General features: G+C 35.8%; 1 protein-coding gene across 4 annotated transcripts in view; it reads right to left on the reverse strand.

The window, feature by feature from the left end:
• Positions 1–19944, reverse strand: part of PAK3 (p21 (RAC1) activated kinase 3) — a 393551-nt gene that overhangs the window by 92705 nt on the left and 280902 nt on the right. For all 4 annotated transcript variants that reach the window (XM_084870471.1, XM_084870469.1, XM_084870472.1 and 1 more), the window contains 3 exons: positions 9675–9775; positions 5352–5396; positions 4036–4189 (listed from right to left, as the gene is read on the reverse strand). In XM_084870471.1, coding sequence (XP_084726597.1) covers positions 4036–4189; positions 5352–5396; positions 9675–9775 — 300 coding nt within the window. The remainder of the gene's footprint in view (positions 1–4035; positions 4190–5351; positions 5397–9674; positions 9776–19944) is intronic.

The following is a 19944-nucleotide window of genomic DNA, read 5'->3' on the forward strand; positions in this document are numbered from 1 at the left end:
TCTCTTCCCGCATCCCCACACCCCTTTCCACCTGAAAATTTTCAGTCCATTCCTGTTCTATGCCCCTGATTCTATTACATTTACCAGTTTATTCTGTTCAGATTTTTAATTCACTTGATTTTTAGATTCACTTTTTGATAGATATGTATTTGTTGTTCATAATTATTATCTTTACCTTTTTCTTCTTCTTCCTCTTCTTAAAGAATACCCTTTAGCATTTCATATAATACTGGTTTGGTGGTGATGAACTCCTTTAGCTTTTTATTATCTGTGAAGCTCTTTATCTGACCTTCAATTCTAAATGATAACTTTGCTGGGTAGAGTAATCTTGGTTGTAGGTTCTTGCTATTCATCACTTTGAATAAGTCTTGCTACTCCTGTCTGGCCTGCATATTTTCTGTTGAGAAATCAGCTGACAAGCATATGGGTGCTCCCTTGAGGGTAATTAACTGTTTTTCTCTTGCTGCTTTTAATATTCTCTCTTTGTCTTTTGCTCTTGGCATTTTAATTATAATGTGTCTTGGTGTGGTCTCTTTGGATTCCTCTTGTTTGGGGTTCTGTGAGCTTCCTGGACTTGTAGGTCTATTTATTTCACCAGGCTGGAGAAGTATTCTATCATTATTTCTTAAACTAGGTTTTCAGTATCTTGCTCTCTCTCTTCTTCTGGCACCCCCATTATTCTGATGTTAGCACACTTGAAGTTGTCCCAGAGGATTCTTACACTATCTTCAAATTTTTGGATTCTTTTTGCTTTTCTGGTCTAGTGTTTTTTGCTTCTTTGTATTTCAAAACTTTGACTTGATTCTTGCATTCCTCTAGTCTGCTATTGGGTCTCTGTATAATATTTTTTTTTATTTCAGTCAGTGTATATTTAATTTATAGATGGCCCTTTATCATATTCTCGAGGGTTTGCCTAAATTTATCTGCTTTTTCTAGGAAATCTTGAAAAACTTTGTAACGAGGTATTGAACTCTATATCCAATTGTTTGTTTTCCTCCAGTTCTTTTGTTTGTGATCTGTTCCTTTGTCTCCACATTTTTGCTGTTCCCCTGAGTTGGTAGGGTAGCTTTTGTGCTTGGTGTCCTATATGGACCAATGGGTCGGCCTTTCTAGTTACCTGAGGTGGACACTCTTGGTACAACCCTTTGTGGACTGTGTATACAGCCTTTTTGTAGTTAAGTCTTGATTGTTGTTGGTATCACTGGGAGGAATTGACCTCCAGGCCAATTGGCTGTGAGGATCAGCTGTGTCTATGCTGGGAGAACTTCTGTGCTGGCAGTCCTCTCTTGGTGCACTCATGCACATGCATCTCCAGACCTCTGCTTTTACAGCTCCCCTGAGTTTCCACCTGACAGTCCAGATTACCCCCCCATATAAGCCTGGGTCCCCAGGTTCTTGCCTGGAACTGGGGTTCAGTGCAGCAGGATCTTTTGTCAACTTCCTGCTAGAGAAAGCCAGCCAGGTACTCAGGCATCCGCATGCGTGTCTCTGTACCTCAGCCTTTTGCAGCTCTTCTGATTCTCCATGTGCTTTCCTCTTTCCTTCTAGTTGTAGAATTTCCACTCAGCCAGCTTTCCTTGGTTCTGAATGATGTTCATTTTGTCTTTTATTTTTTATTTTTAAAAAAATATATTTTATTGATTTTGTACAGAGAGGAAGGGAGAGAGATAGTTAGAAACATCGATGAGAGATAGACATCCATCAGCTGCCTCTTGCACATTCCTACTGGGGATATGCCCGCAACCAAGGTACATGCCCTTGACCGGAATCGAACCCAGGATCTTTCAGTCCCCAAGCCGATGCTCTATCCATTGAGCCAAACCGGTCTTGGCTCATTTTGTCTTTTAGTTGTAGTTTTGAAATTGTTGTGAGAGGCAGCAATTTAAGTGTTTACCTATGCCACCATCTTGGTTTCTCTCCTTGGTGATTTCTACTCTTGTGCTTTGTTTGAGGAGATTATTAAGTAAAATAAGGGTTACTTAAGCACAAGCACTACAATACCCCAACAGATGATCTGGTAACTTAAGATGGCTACTAAGTGACTAATAGGTGGAGATTGTGTGCAGCATAGACACGCTGAACAAAGAATGATTCATGTTCCAGGTGGGATGAAACAGCACGACTCAACATTTCATTTTGTTACTTAGAATAGCATAACATTTAAGCTTTATTTTTTTTAATTTTCCATTTAATATTTTTGTACCATGGTTGACAATGGATAACTAAAACTACAAAAAGCAAAATCATGGATAAGGAAAGCGTACTATACATATATATCTAGAATTTTTACAACCCTTCCTCCTCTTTATCTTCTACTCCCTTTCCCTTCCTCCCTTCTATCCTTACTGCCACTCCCCTACTCCTCCTTTCCCTCCTTATTTTATTAGTCAGTTGTGACATTAGAGCATCCAGAAAACATATGGTGGCATTTCACTCAATGCAATAATGCAATAACTCAGATACTGTTGAGTTTCAACATAACCTTTAGGATTGATTCTTTGTAAATTGAGAGAATTCAGCACAAAAATAAAAGGGTTATAAAACAATGGCAACATGAACTAATGACAAATTTTGAGAATCTGAAAAGTATTAATGGGTACACTGAAATGACTTCTTGAACGAATTTTTGGTTTTCATAGCCTATGGTTCTACAGTGTACTCAGAGCATAGCTCTAGATTTCTTCATATTAAACATTTTTTGATGTGTCACCAGGATCGTTTAAATATTTTATTCTATGTTATAGGCTAAATATCATAGAAAGTTCTCCTTGATGGCTCTTTTCTTCTTTTAAGTTTTTGCCATTGGATAACAGAAGTTCATCTTCTCATTAAAAAGAATCCTATTGAGCATGAAAATTGCCATATGCCTGTAAGTTTGGTCTTTGAAATTTGACATGACCAAATCAGAAACCCAGTATATTTTTGTACCATTTTTGAAGAAATCAAGCTTGCCCTGGAAATGGAGAGCATTATACTAAGCGAAATAAGCCAGTCAGCGAAAGATAAATATCACATGATCTCACTAATTTGTGGAATATAATGAACAATATAAACTGATGAACAAAAACAGATCCAGATACAGAGAAGTATTGATCAAACTGTCAAACCTCAGAAGGAAAGTAGGGAAGGGTGGGGGTAAGGGGGAGAGATAAACCAAAGAACTTGTATGCATGCATGTAAGCCTAACCAATGAACACTGACACTAGGGGGTCGAAGGCATGAGTGAGGGGATAGAGAGAATAGGGGGATAAGGACATGTATGTATTAACTTAATCAATAAAGAAAAAAAAAACAATGCCAGAAGATATGGGTTATTTATAAGTGGGCCATTAATGATAGTATTCTCTTCTTTCTTTGGATGTTATATAACAAATAGCTCTTTAGAAGCAACCCAGATGATATTTCTTAAAATACAGAAGTATCATTTGGTATATGTACTGTAGTTGCTTATAGTGCAAATTTGAACATCAAAACTTAAAACAAAGGCCAGGTCTACAAGCTAGTAAATGAAGTCAAAATTTGTCAGACTCATATCCTTTCAATCTCTTAGAATAGCAAACCATTATTTCTTCTTTAAAAGTCTGATTTTAAAGTCTGATAAAAATAACCTGGCAGCCACAACATTTGTACTGCATTATCATGGTTCAATTAGATGATTCTAAAAAAAAAAAATCAAGAAACCATGGTTTGATCCATACATTTCTTACTTCATGAACACATCACAAGGATCATGAATAACTGAGTTTCATGCCAGTAAAGAAACCAAATAATAATTGTGATTGCTGATTCAAACTGACAATTATTGCTTCACTGAACAACTTCCTTATTTCAGTTCTAAAATTATCCAAGCACTGTAAATCTATTAACATCAACTTCAACTTCCAACTCATCATTTGGTTTACTTTTTTGGAAGTTATTCAGAGAAGGAACTAGAACTGACTTCAAATACCATACAGGTATTCTCTTCTAATTGTGAGGCTCTGAGAATATAATTTATTTTTTTTAACTTTTTTGATATCCTAGATTTACTCTTACCTCCTGATGTAAAGCTCATGTATTTCTGGTTATTGACTGTTTCCTTGGAATCATAGAATTTGAGAACATCTAAAACTGCTTGTGGGTTCTTCTTCTGTTCCAGTTTTGTTATGTTGGAGGTTTGGAGTAATCTTGCCCATTGCTCAGGAATTCCCTGTTGACAACCAAAGGCAAAGAATGGCATATCAGAATATTCAGCAGTTACATTTTTCTGGTCCAGTAAAGTTCTTCACCAAGAAGCCCATGCTACCTGTAGAATTTCACTTGGAAAACTGAAGTTACACTCTAGATTTAAAGTTAGTAACTTAATAATGCAATCATTCTCTTCTCTAAATAAAACACATAGTTAAAACTAGGATCCAACTTAAAAAGGGTGGGTGGGAGTATGACTGTGATAGAAAAAAAAAGTGCATGAAAATCACCTTCATATTAATTCTGCTCATCCATGAAATGATGTTTACAGCTTAGCTTATTTTTTCTGGTGACTCAGGGCAGACATAGCAAGACTTCTCTAAATTTGTGCACAGCATAGTAATGTGCAGATCAATAAATTTTATTTTACTCTGAATTACATAAGCTGCTTCTGGGCATGTTGTAATTAGAATAGCTTTTGGAATAAAAGGGAAACCCCACCCTTGGTCAATTCATACTTTTTAATCATAAAATATAATTTAGAAGGACTAGATCTTTAATAGAAAGGGTGATTAAAAAGAAACAACAACACAATTGTGGGGGAGCAATAACCATTGAGATACAAAAGAATAACATTAATGCTGCTTTGGGCATTTTTCCCTGCAGCTTTATTGGCTCCTCCCTTCATTCCCTCCTTCCCACTCCATTCACTGGCCATATAGAAGAACCTGGGGACTGTGACAACCATGCCAAAGCCTTGTGAGAATTTGAAATAATCAGAAGCATTTAGAGCAGAGAGGAAGGAGTATTTGGATATCTAAACATGGAGAATTGCAAAAATTACATAGAGAGGCTAGTTTTGCATTAGACAATCAGTATTCTTTCCTAGTTGCTCAGCCTACAGATGTCCCCATTTCATGATTATTCAACGTCCAATAGAAATTTTGAGTGAAAAACAGATACACTACTCCTGGAGTGCATTTAGATACAATTTAGGTGGTTTTGTCCTATGAAGTCTCGGCAAAACAATGTGTGACGTGGGCCTCCAGAGTTTGGGAATGACAACAAAAAAGTGAGATAAGCCAAGCAACAACTCTACTGCACACACATGAACCTGCTGCTGCAGTGCTATGACATCTCAAAGAAGCACTTTGATGCAAGCTTCTTTTGGGCCTGTGACGCACCTCTGGGAGCTTCCCTGGGCACATCTGTGAGCCATAGAGATCTGGCTGTAATGGACGTAAATAAAGAAAGAAAAGAAAGTTAAAACAGAATGTGGGACAACTTAGAAGGTGGGAGGAGATGAAACCAATGGGTCTGAAAGGGGTGGGGGTTATCCCATCTAAAGTGGTTATAAAAATAGGGAGGTATTACCTAATCAGGGGCAGGACAGAGTATAGTACGACATATTAAGAAAAGAAAAGAAAACAGAGAAAACAATATTCCAAAGTTTGGATGCATAATTTCACTTTTGGCAAGATGCTTCCTTCATAAATACACACTAATAAGAATTATAATTAAATGACTGAAGAAGTTACTAAAAGGGAGAAACATGAATTTGGAAGGAAGAAGGATAGTATTATCAACAGTTTCAATAATAATTTGTAAGTTGTTTTTGTAACTGGTGATCCATCACAAGTAGCCAATGGCCATGAGATGAATTTATAAATTTAAGTTTCTAATTCTAATTAATCATTTTCAGTTTCACATTGGAAGTGTGTATGTGACAAAAATTCAAAGTATGGCTATAGGTGATGTTAAATTTAACATTTACTTTCATTGATGTGATTATTCTGTATTTTGTAGCTAAAATTATGGCTGGCTTAGAGAAAACTAGATGGAGGATTTCCTACACAGACAGATTCTGTATTTGAATTTCTTAGACATTTAGGCCAGGGAAAGGGAAAACATTTCATTTCAAACCATACAGGAATAATTTCCATTTTAATTCTACAGTTCTGAAGTGTTGCTTTCTACAAAATAAGATCAGATATAAGGTAGCAACTTTTTCAAAATAAAGATATGTCCAATGTTAGAGAAACATGCTTTGACTCAACTGTTTAATTTGGGATATGGTTTGATTCCTAGCAATTGGGGTTACTACAAGCACAGTGAAACAACATTTTTACATGCATGCATCACGCAATTTGATGCTAAAGCCTTAAGCCAAAAATTTGAACTCAGGAGCCCATGCATGATCCCAGTTCTGATTCTAAGTGCAATTAATAGCATTCGGTTAATACTATGATGGCCAAAGGAATTATTAAGTGTTACAAAACCAGGTATGCATTGCACATAATCACTAACATGGTCGTTACCATAATCATTCAAATATTTGCAGTTATTATACATTCTCACAGCACTTCTAAATTTTTGTGATAAATAAATAGTCTTGTGATCATTAGACCACAGGGGGAAAAATACTATCTACTGCAGAAGGTCCTTCAGATAACTTACCACATGAGTGCACTCATGACATCATTTCTATTTTCTTTTCTAAGTTGAAATAAACCAGTTAATCAATGAAACCTGACACTCAAATTTGAATGTATTCCACAAAGGCACATAATCAGAAAGCCATATCATTACTCCAAACTGAGGAACAAATCCCAAAAGTTAGACAGCTAATGGAAACCTGGATGTGAGAGCATCAGAAGCAGAAGCATGTATAAATGCCTGGCCATATATACAATAACAACTAGATGTATATCAAGCTGGGGATTGGCTAGTATAGCCCAGGAAAATGGCAGCATGATACAACAGGCCAAGCATCTATCTTATCATAAGAAATTATAATTTATATCACTCATACCATTTTTCCCTCTGATTGACTTGAAGCGACCGTCACAGGTCTAGAGGTCTGGAAGGGGGAGTTCTGAAGTATTTGGGACAAAAATGGCAATATAAAGGGTAAGGACTTGTCATAATTCAATACCCCAAATCTCACCTCCCAACTTGATTTTAATATCAGGGTCCAAGTATATCAAAAGGTGTACACAGTTATAGGGGCCAATTACCCATAGGTTAATCACCAAGCAACACACCAAATCAGTGTCCAAATATTCAAAATAACAATACCTTTTAAGAGAGCTGGACTATATTGCTCAAAATTCAATGTGAACAACTGCAATAATCAAATTAGCTATGCACACAATGAATTAGTAGTACTGTGGAATTAGGACCCAATTTTAATTCCTGCCAATGAAATAATTTTAAAAAATGGTTGAATGAGAGATGGATTTTTTGTTCCACTTTATGTATTCATTGGTTGATTCTTATATGTACCCTTAGGAGGGATGGAGCTCTCAACCTTGATGTATAGGGATGATGCTCTAACCAACTGAGTTACCTGACCAGGGCCCAATACACTTTTTAAAAAAAAGTTTATTGTCATTTTGTATTTTAGTTAGTAAATTTAAATGATAGGTTAAGGTGGTAAAAAAAAAAAAAGATGCAGAATTTGGCATCTTTAAAAATAATATGTGGACAAGTAGTTGTAAAAGATCAAGATGACAATAAAATGTATCAGATTTCCAAATTTAGCTTGTGTCATCAATATATTCAAATGGATTTCTAACAAATGACTGCATCCAAACAACTTCTTTATTTAAAATTGTTTTTTTGGGAGGAAGAGACAGGTTTTTGTTTGGTTTGGTTCAGTTGCATTAAAGTGTATTTTACAATTAAAAAGATTGTCCACAACATGTCCCATTATATCCCTCTATGGTTGTTCTTTGGGTTCCAAATAATGGAAAAGTGAAATTGGCTGACTACAGTCAGCAAGATAATAATGATTCACTTTCCTTCATTTCCATTGAGAACCCATAAAGAAACAAGAAAGAGCTAAAGATAGATTGTATAAGATTTCAAGCAAGTTGGAAAAAATTAGGGGGAAAAATGGAAAGGAAACAGAATGCCAAATGAGAATAGTGGAGGAGGAAACTTTTACATCAGAAAATGAAAAGGAAGAAAAATATAAAATTACAGTAAAATATAAGAGAAATTTAAGCAGAGGGAATGCACATTGAACATGAAAAGGTCAAAAACTGGAAAAATAAAGTTCATCAAATAAAAAAAGGAAGAGATATCAGACAAAACTTATAAAGTTTAAGTGTTTTACTGTTACATATGTAATAAAATAGTCATTCTATGAATTTTAAAAAATAATCTTAACTTGCTCAGATTATAAAAAATATTATTTGGTGGTGGTGATGATGGTAGTCATAGTGGTGACAATGTTATATTTCCCAGGTATAGCTGAGAGAATATTATCACATATAGTAGAGAACAGAATCTGGGTTCAAACACAATGCCATTTGAATAATGTCTCTGACTCCAGTGGTAAAATTGGTTAAATCCTACCAGTATCTCAAATTTGTCCATGTCAGTATTTTTTAATGTTCTCTTCTTCTTGCTACTGAGAACATAGAAATAATTAGCTCGCATCATTAAGTCCAAGATGTTTACCCAATGTCCATTTCATTCTCGTATTACTTACTTCCAGAATAGAAAAAAAAAATAGTATAATTTGGCTATCAATCAAATATATGGTCTGCTTCTCCAAATTAACTTGTCATCTCTTCTTTTCTTTCATTTAATCACACAATAGTCTACTCATTAACCATCATGTTATATAATAGGAGATTCAATTATTTAATATCTAAATTTATCTCTGGCTTAAGAACCTATGAATCAACTGTATGATTCTATCAGAGATGTTTTGTTTGAATGCATTGAAAATTACTAATCTCAGAGTGCACATATTGACTGAGTTCCTTACTAGTGTGGAAAAGATAGTTGATCTTCCTGGGGACATATTTCTAGCCACATCTTTTCCTTCTTCAATCTAAAAAAAAATATGGCAGATCTTAACTATAAAATGCCATTGATCTAAGATCCTGTGCTATTTTGAGCACTATATCTATGTGGGTTTTTCTAGAGAATTCTTATTGCTATTTATTACTGTGTATATATAACCACCAAAGCATACATAATATGTATATCCATCAATATTCCTTCCTGAACCATGGAATTTATTTTTAATGTCTATAAAATATACTTGTTAAGCCTAATAATAAGCCATGTTCTTGAAATCAAAAGTAAAAGCAGATCAATTTTACAGGGTTGCTTGTTTGTTGTTAGTGTATGTGGTTAGCTGATTGGTTAATTGAGATTCCAACATAAAGCCTGAATTATTCAGAAAGATTTTTTTCACTGTCCAAGTTGAGTTGATGATTCTCTGATTAACTTCAAATCATGAAGAACAGGCATAATCAAGCAGGGTCTAACCTCTTCTAGGCAATGGTAAATTAGTATTTTCAATCAAGTTGAAGACTATACTGCCATGAAACACTTTTGTTAAGGTGGACAAAATTATTTTGCCAATATTTTTTCATCAAAAACTTCAAGTGTGACATTTTGGCATATGGAAATTCTTGATTTATTATAAAATCCTATTATAATAAAAGATTTTTTCATGGGTTACAAAACAAAATAAGCTTACTTACAGTGAATTCCCCAGTGACTGCGTCAAACCCCACATGAATCGTATGTTCAAAGTCTGAAGGAAGAGAGATCTCTGGGCGTTCTTTCTCTTTCTTCTTATTGGCTAAAGGCAAAATGTTAACATGCATTTATTTGGGATATAGTTTTGGACCCACAAGTTGTACAATTAGATTAATCTAAAACAGTTAAAAATTTGAAAGATAGTTGCTTTGAACACAATTTTAATAACACTTAACTACAGAAATTATTTTATTTGTAGAAGTGGCTGGCAGTTGGACAAAATTTATGTCCAAATAATTTATAAATTTCCAAACAAAATCTGCACTCAATATGATTTATGTCCTCTACCAGTCTAATGATGTAGCCACCAGGTATCTAGGTTATTGTGTTTAACTGGCTTTGTTGAATCAAATACTGCTTACTAAAGAAGAAATACATTACACTCAAGTCAAGCCAAGGCTTACTATTAGAAGGAAAAGATTAGAAAAGGAAATTGCTTATGCTATTTATAAAAGTGTTATGAATTACTTCCATGTTAACCATAATTAATTGTAAAGTAGCTAGAACATCTTCATTTACATGTTTACATTATCAAGCATGTCTTAATAAACTCTTGATCTTCTTTCAAAAAGAATAATATTGCAAATCAATAATATTACAAATATTTCTTTATCATTTGAAATGTTTTAATCATTTCCTACCTAGAACTTTGCTAGTAAAAACAAATTACTACTTTTTACTGAATTAATTTTATTTAGTTCTTAGAAACCTCAAACCAGTTCCTTAGTTTAGTCACTCGATTTTATTTATTTAGTTAGTTATTTAGTTATTTTATTTTGGTTTAGTCATTTTAGTTTGCAGTTATTTTCCATGTCCCTGTTATATTCTGTCACATTATCCATTCAAAACCATTGTCCTCAAGTAGCAAATTTTTTTTATAATGACAATTATGAACATGCAATCAATAGAAGAGTCAAATGCCTTTAAAAATACAATCACTGAAGAAATTAGAGAATTATAATGAAATCAGTCCATCTTGAAATTAACCTCAAAGAAAGTTAGTGTGAAAATATTGTAAAATGGAATCTAGTAGCTTCTATAATAGACATATCAATGTTTGATATGAACATGTTTTGAACATGTTTCTCTGGTAAGGCTGCAATTCACCCTCAAAAAATAATACTCACACTCTTCCTAATAATGGGCAAGTCAGTATGAATACATATGCTCAATTAAAACCAATCAACTTCAGAACTGCAAGGGTGGTCAATTTAGAACATTCTGGTTAAAATAGATGTTTCCTTGGCCTGAACTTTCAAACATGAATTACTAGTTTTGTGGGCTACCTAGTATAATTTTAAATTAAAAGTCTTTTACTTTTGAATGTCATTCTTATGGCTTCTTTTCTCTTTCTGCACTCTCTGACTGGTCCATATCTCCAGTTAGGGGACATAGATATCGGGCAGAAATATGTAAATTCAAGTACTGAAAGGATTAGGATACTAATATTAGGATTTTGAGCTTGAGGAACAAGGGTCACTCAAAGTCTTTGCCTGACCATGGAACACATTTAGGATCCATTTTGAAAAGTACATATGTACTATCTAACTTAGCTTCAGTATAGATCTCAATATTACAGTGAGATTATTTTATTTTTTAAATATGTTGTTATTGATTTTAGAGAGAGAGGAAAAGAAAGGGAGAGAGAGAAAGATCAATGTAAGAGAAACTGATCAGCTGCCTCCTGCATGTCCCCTGCTGGGGATCAAGCCAGAAACCAGGGAATGTGCCCTATCTTGAACCTAACTGGTGATCTCTCAGAGCATATGACAATGCTCAATCAACTGAGTCATACCTGCCTGGGCAGTGAGCCTACTTTATTGATGAATATTATCTTAAAAGAATCATGAAGATTAGAGTTTTCTGTTGGTACTGTTATCTCCTTGAATGTTTATGGACTGTAGCTACCATTTATACTTATTCAACTACCATTTTTATTATCCAGAAAGGCAAAAATACAACAACCAACTTTCCGTTCTTGCCACTTCCTTGTAGGTGTCCTGGCTACTCATGTATTCAATTTCCTTATTTTTATTTTTGCTGATCTTCCATTCATGTTGAACATGGCTAACCATCTCTCTTTATACTTCCTTGATAATGTGCTTTCAGTCTCCTCCTCCTTCAGTGACAATTCTTTATGTGATAGGTATTGCTTCTTCTTCTGCCTTAGTGCACACTTTGGCCTTTTACAACCCTTTCTTTACATTTATTTCTCTTGGATAGCATCTACTTCTACATATTAAGTTATATTGCATAATTCCTTAATCTATGGATGGCAGGGGATACATCCAACTTTTGTGGGACCAGACACTTTATATAATTTAAAAGGAGATGGAAGATGGTGACCAGCAGGAAGTTAGGGAGGGAGAGAGTGTGAGAGTGAGGGAGCAATAGAGGAGTGTATGGTGTGTATGTGTATGAGCTAGGGACAGTTAGATTATGCAGGTCTTTCAAGGAGCTGCCAAACAGGGCAGTCTTAGGTGGTGGAGCCCCGCACACAACATGTACACTTCTAAGTGGCCAGTGGGAGCACAGAGACCATGGAATCTTAAGAAATAGAACTGCTTGAGACTAGGATCCTGGCCTCAGCACCACCCAGTCTGGTCTCAGATGCAAAGCAGGTCCTTGTAGTCACAAGGTCCCAGCCACAGATTTCTGTGAGTCATGGAGCCTATCCCCCTCCCTCCTTGCAGGTTCCTGGGCAACACCATAGTAACTGATAGACCTGCCCCTACACAGGCCACAGTGCCACTATAGGAATTTGAGCCTGCATGCCCACGGTCACTGGGAATCTGCTCCCCGCAACGTAATCCTGTGACCAAACCCAAAATCCAAACAGAGTGGCAGTGCCATCTGACTCTGATTCTTGGTGATCACACAAGGAAGACTGTTTTCGTCAGTGCAGGAGAAGACCTCAGGCCGACACAGTGCTACTGTGCAACCCAGTCCCCCAAGCTGACCAGAACCCAGATTCTCCAGGCGGGAGGCAGCATTGAGCACTACTGACTTGATTCTGTTTCTTATCACATGCACCTGGGATCCCTGACTCCTAGTGCACTCCCACTAAGCCAGTATCTCCAATTCTTGGTGCATAGGCACATAGGGATCCTGATTCTCAGCAAGAGGCCACACGCAGCAACAAAGACTCTGATATTCAATTCCTGGTGCAGACACAAGGGCAACTCTGACTCCTAGCACGTGATAGGGGATTCTGATTTTCAGCACATGACAACAATCCAGTGCAGACGGGGTCCCTGATTCTAAGTACACACACAAGACCACACTGAGTGCTGATAACACTGACCCTGGGTGAGACTGGTTCCCACCAACCCATGGTAGCCACACATTTTAGTGTCAGAGCACTTCAGTGACACTTGGGTGGTGTGAAGCTCCCACTGCAACTCGAAGTTTGAATCTTCTGGAGACAGTCAGAATAGGGAGATGACACAATCCCAGAGGAAAAAAAATGAGGAGTCACCAAGAAAGGAAATTAATGAAATTGAAGTATGCAATGTGACTGAAAAAGAATTCAGAAGAAGGAAATGGAATGAAATATGCAAAGTCATGCAAAGGAAGGATATGAATCCTAGAATACTGTACTCAGCAAAGCTATCAATCAAAATGGAAGGTGAAATCAGGAGTTTCACAGACAAAAAAGGACTAAGGGAATTTATTACCACAAAAACAGCAATGCAAGTAATGTTAAAGATCTGTTATAAAGCAAACAAACAAACAAAAACACAAACAAACGAACAAACAAACAAACAAAAAAACACACCAAAGATGGAACACAGAGGTAAAGGATAAAAATGAGCCAAAACCGGTTTGGCTCAGTGGTAGAGCGCTGGTCTGCAGACTGAAGGGTCCCAGGTTCCAATCCAGTCAAGGGCATGTACATTGGTTGAGGGCACATCCCTGGTGGGGGGGGGGTGCAGGAGGCAGCTGGTTGATGTTTCTCTCTCATTGACGTTTCTGGCTCTCTATCTCTCTCCCTTCCTCTCTGTAAAAAATCAATAAAATATATATATTTTTTAAAAAGGTCCCAGGTTCGATTCCGGTCAAGGGCATGTACCTTCGTTGTGGGCACATCCCCAGGAGGGGGCGTGCAAGAGGCAGCTGATCGATGACTCTCTCATCGATGTTTCTAACTCTCTATCTCCCTTCCTCTCTGTAAAAAATTAATAAAATATATTTTTAAATGATAAATAAATACCTATCAATAATAACTTTAAATGTAAATGGATTAAATATCCCCTAAAAAGACATAGGGAAATGGATTTAATAAGAAAATAAGACCCATATATCTGCTGTCTACAAGAAACCCACCTCAGAAAAAAAGAAGCACACAGACTGAGGGTGAAAGGATGGAAAAAGGTTTACCAGGCTAATGGAAATGAAAAAAAAAAAAAAAAAAAGAGCTGGGGTAGCAATATTTATATCTGACAAATTAGAACCTAAAGCGAAGGACATAATAAGAGATAAGGAAGGCCACTTTATAATACTAAAGGGAGAAATACAACAAAGAAATAACTTTGGTAAACATATACGCACCCAATACAGGAGTACCCAAATACATTAAAAAAAAAAAAAAACCCAAAAAAACAAACAAACAAAAAAACTCCTGGAGGATATCAAGGAAGAGGTTGACAGCAATAAAATTATGGTAGGAGACTTTAATACCCCACTATCACTGTTTGACAAGTCCTCTAAACAAAAAATCAGCAAAGAAACATCAATTCTAAATGACTCACTAGAATAAATGGAAATAATTGACATCTTCAGAACATTTCACCACAAAGCCATGGAATATACATTCTTCTCCAGTGCACATGGGACATTTTCAAAGATAGACCATATGTCGGGACATAGTCAAGTCTTTTCAAATTCAAGAAGATAGAACTCATATAAAGCATCTTCTTAGATCACTGTGGCATAAAACTGGAAGTCAACTCCAATAAAAACAATCCAAAGAAATCAAACACATTGAGACTAAATAGCATGCTATTATACAATGGCTGCATTACCAAAGAGATCAAGAAGAAATAAAAAACTTCATGGCTGCCGAAACCAGTTTGGCTCAGTGGTAGAGCATCGGTCTGCGGACTGAAGGGTCCCAGGTTCGATTCCGGTCAAGGGCATGTGCATTGGTTGTGGGCACATCCTCGGTGGGGGGTGTGCATGGGGCAGCTGGTCGATGTTTCTCTCTCATCGACATTTCTAGCTCTCTATCTCTCTCCCTTCCTCTCTGTAAAAAATCAATAAAATATATTTTTTAAAAAAAACAAAAAACTATGGCAACAAATGACAATGAAAACACAACAATCCAAAATCTATGGGACACAGTGAAAGCAGTCTTGAGAGGGAAGTTCGTAGCTCTACAAGCCTACTGTAAAAAACAAGAAACGATGGTAATAAATTACCTAACCCTACAATTCAAATAGTTAGACAAAAAGCAACAAGAAAAGCCCAGTGTATGCAGATGGAAGGAAATAATAAAGATTAGAGTGGAGATAAATGACATAGAGACCAAATAATAAAGATCAGAGTGGAGATAAACGACATAGAGACCAATACAAAAGTTCAACAAAACCAATAGCTGGTTCTTCAAAAGGATAAACAAGATTGATGAACCTTTAGCCAGGCTCACCAAGAAGCAAAGAGAGAGGACCCAAATAAACAAAATCAGAAATGAAAGAGATGAAATAACAACAGACCCCACCAAAATACAGAGGATTGATAAAAAAAAAAAAATCAAATCAGGACCATCCCGCCAAAAGCAGAACATCTGGACACCTTGGCACAGACCCAGCCTGTGTGTGATCCACCTAACCCCCTTGCTTCTCAGTACTAGGGAAGGATTGCACAGTTTGGCATATCTGGGAGACTGCAGGGGGAAATTGACTTCCTAGAAACAGGGGATCAGAGGGAGAAGAAACAATCCTGGAAACGATTCAATCTGGGAGCTGGCACCCAGGCAGCCTACCTCGACAAAACATAGAGCCATAGAGAAAGAAGGCTAGAGCAGCCAAAAAGACTGGGAAGTCAAACCAGAAACACTGCCACCTAGGGGCTGAAATACAAACTGATTCCCACCCCCCTTTTTTTTAACCTTTCTTTTTTTATTATTATTTTTTTATTACTTTTAATTAATCAAAAGTAAATAGACACAAAGAACTAAGAAATAGCCTACTTTAAATTAAGGACTAGCTTACAAAACTGAGGTGCAGTGGAATGCAGGGATCTGCAATACTGTCTGGACTGAGAAATAAGAGTGCCAAATATAATAACAGAGGAAGTGAATGAGCACTACTGCATATTTTATGCTAATTTTTCTATTTTGTATTTTATTTTCATCTTTTAGTTTATTTTCATTTTTTACATCTTTTAATTAAGAAACAATATTTTTCTTTTTTCCTCACTTGATTTTACCTTTGCAATTATTACATTTTTCAATTTCAATCATCATTATTACTACTGCTATTTTGCATTTTTTGTTTCCATTTTTTTTCTTACCATTTTAATTTCTTTTTATTTTACATTTGGATTAGTCTTCATTTCATTTTAATCTCTAATATAGCATCATTCAACCCTACCTCAACTTGACCTTTATGCCATCATTCTCTTATTAACCTTTACCCTTTTCAACTCCTGTTTATTTTATCCCTTTCTGGATTTAGTTTTTCCTTATTCTTTCTGTATACCCCCTGCTAAAATTCTCACCTTACTTATAGACCTAATTTTCAACCCCCTGCTCCCAGTGCATAAATATGACTCTCTTCGCTATATTAACTAGTTAACAAAAGAAAGAAAGAAAAACACCAAAAAAACCCGTTGTTCTCGCTATACTTTTTGTTATTGTTTCTGTGAATGTTGATTATATAGAATTTTTATGCTTTTTAGTGAAATTGATATGCTTATTCTTTTGTTGTTATTGCTGCTTAGTATTTTTAATTGCTTCGTTTTTGTTTATTTTTTACTTCTGTTTATCGTAGCCTTGCTTAATAATAGTGGATATTGTAGTTTGTATTAATATCCAAGTATTGTTGCAGGCATTTGCGGGGATTAGTGGTTGTTCTATGGGAATTTTCTCCATATATATATATATATATATATATATATATATATATATATATATGTAGTTTGTTTCCCTTTTCTCTCTTAGTCTGCTTCTTCTCTCTCTCTCTGTCTCTCTCTCTCTCTCTTTTTTACCTTTCTTCTTTCTCCCCTACCCCCTAATTTGCTTTTCTCTAGTGATCACATTTATTAGAGGTTATTAATATCGTAAATACATTCCTGTTCAGTGCTTTTTGTGTTGTACCTGGTAGTGTTGTATTTTGTGCCTTTAAATCAACCCAGGAGAAAGAAAACCACATAACCAGACATCCTGAAAAGAGAGACCATGGGCAGTCAAAGAAATAGCCCACACATGAAAGAAAAGCAGGCATCACCAGTAAAGGAATTAAACCAGTTAGAGGCAAGCAACCTACCAGAGCGGGAATTCAGAGTAATGATCATAAAATGGCTAAAAAGGATGGAAGAGAAATTTGACAATAACCAAGAAAAAATGAAGAAGAACCAAGAGGAACTGAAGAAGAACCAAGAGGAAATGAAGATGAACCAAGAAGAAATGAAAAATGACATCACTACCATGAAGAACTCAATAGAAAGCATCAAAAGTAGACTGGAAGAATCAGAGGACCCCATCAGTGAGCTAGAAGACAAGATGGAAAAAAATACCCAATTAGAGCAGCTTCTAGAAAAAAAAATTAAAAAGCAGGAGGAGAGCCTACGGGAGCTTTGAGACAATACAAAACAAAACAATACAGTGGTGCCTCACACAACGAACTTAATTCTTTCCAGGAGCAAGCTTGTTATGCGAAAAGTTCGTTATGTGAAACGCGTTTTCCCATAACAATACATGTTAAAAAAAATAATTCGTTCTGTAGCATAAAATATGCTAAGATGACATAAAAAATATGCTAAGATGACATATTTTTATTTAGATACATCTAAAAACATAATTTTTTTAAAAAAAACACACATTTTTTTAATTTTAAGACAGACTAAGTAGAGTCTACCGAATCTTGCACATCTTCATCTATTTTCTGCTTTTTGGCCGATGGTTTCATGAAAAACCTGTCCAAAGTTCGCTGTGCGAGGCACCACTGTATTTGAATAATAGGGGTTCCGGTAGGAAAGGAAACTGAGGTAGACATGGAAAACGTATTTCAAGAAATAATAACAGAAAACTTTCCTGAAATAGAGAAGAAAAAACCCCACACAAATCCAAAATGCTCGCAGAATCCCAAGCAAAATGAATCCCAGAAGACCGATGACAAGGCACATTATAATTAAATTAGCAAACAACAACAACAAAGTAAGAATCATAAAAGCAGCCAGAGAAAGACAGAAAGTTACATATAAAGGAACCCCCATCAGACTAACAACTGATTTCTCAACAGAAACTCATCAGGCCAGAAGGGAATGGGATGAAATATACAAAATCATGCAAAGGAAGGGTCTGAATCCAAGAATACTGTACCCAGCAAGGCAATCAATCAAAATTAAAGGGGAAATCAGGAGCTTCACAGACAAAAAAAGACTAAATGAGTTTATCTCCACCAAACCAGCAATGCAAGAAATGCTAAGGGGTCTACTGCAAAAATAAAGAAAAAGGAAGCGAAGAAGGAACACAGGGGTATAAAATAAAAATGGTGTCAAATAAGTACCTGTCAATAATAACTTTACATGTAAATGGATTAAATGATCCAATCAAAAGATATAGGGTAACAGATTGGATAAGAAAACAAGACCCATACATCTGTTGTCTACAAGAAACCCACTTCAGAAAAAAAACGCACACTGACTGAGGGTGAAGGGATGGGAAAAGGTTTTCCAGGCAAATGGAAATGAAAAAAAAAGCTGGGGTAGCAATACTTATATCTGACAAATTAGATCTCAGAGTGAAGGACATAACAAGAGATAATGAAGGCCACTTCATAATACTAAAGGGAGCAATCCAAGAGGAAGAAATAACCCTGGTAAATATATATGCACCCATACAGGAGCACCCAAATACATAAAAAAAAAACTGCTGGGGGATATTAAGGGAGCGATTAATAGCAATACAACCATAGTACGAGATTTTAATACCCCACTGTCACCCTTCGACAAATCATCTAAACAAAAAATCAGCAAAGAAATATCAATCCTAAATGACTCTCTAGACCAGATGGAATTAATCGATATCTTCAGAACATTCCATCCCAAAGCCACAGAATATACATTCTTTTCAATTGCACATGGGACATTCTCAAAGATAGACCACATTTTGGGACATAGGCAAAGTCTCTTCAAATTCAAGAAGATAGAAATCATATCAAGCATCTTCTCAGATAATAATGCCATAAAACTGGAAATTAACTACAATAAAAATAATCCAAAGAAATCAAGCACAAGGAGACTAAACAGCATGCTAGGGTTAAACAAGGACTGGGTTACCAGAGAAATCAAGGAAGAAATTAAAAACGTCCTGGAAACAAATGACAATGTAAACACAACAATCCAAAATTTACAGGACACAGCAAAAGCAGTTTTGAGAGGGAAGTTCATATCCCTACAAGCCTATTGCAAAAAACAAGAAAAAAAAATGGTAATAAATTATCTAACTCTAAACTCAAAGAGTTAGAAAAAGAGCAACAAGAAAATCCCAGTGTAAGCAGAAGGAAGGAAATAACAAAAATTAGAGCAGAGCAAAATGACACAGAGACCAAAGAAACAATACATAAGATAAACAAAACCAAAAGCTGATTATTTGAAAGGATAAAAAAGATATATGAACCTCTAGCCAGGCTAACCAAGAAACAAAGAGAGAGGACCCAAATAAACAAAATCAGAAATGAAAGAGGTGAAATAACCACAGACCCCACCGAAATACAAAATATTACGAACAACTCTATTCCAACAAACTGAACAACCTGGAGGAAATGGACATATTCCTAGAAAAATACAACCTTCCAAAACTCAATCAGGAAGAATCTAAAAATCTCAATAGAACAGTAACTTGGGAAGAAATCGAAACAGTCATCAAAAAGCTTCCAGCAAACAAAAGCCCAGGGCCAGATGGCATTACAGGAGAGTTTTACCAAACATTCAAGGAAGAACTAAAACCTATCCTCCTCAGACTATTCCAAAAAATTCAAGAGGAAGGAA

The sequence above is a fragment of the Pipistrellus hanaki genome, assembly GCF_964339955.1.
Source record: "Pipistrellus hanaki genome assembly, chromosome: X".
In the NCBI taxonomy this organism is placed as follows: domain Eukaryota; kingdom Metazoa; phylum Chordata; class Mammalia; order Chiroptera; family Vespertilionidae; genus Pipistrellus; species Pipistrellus hanaki.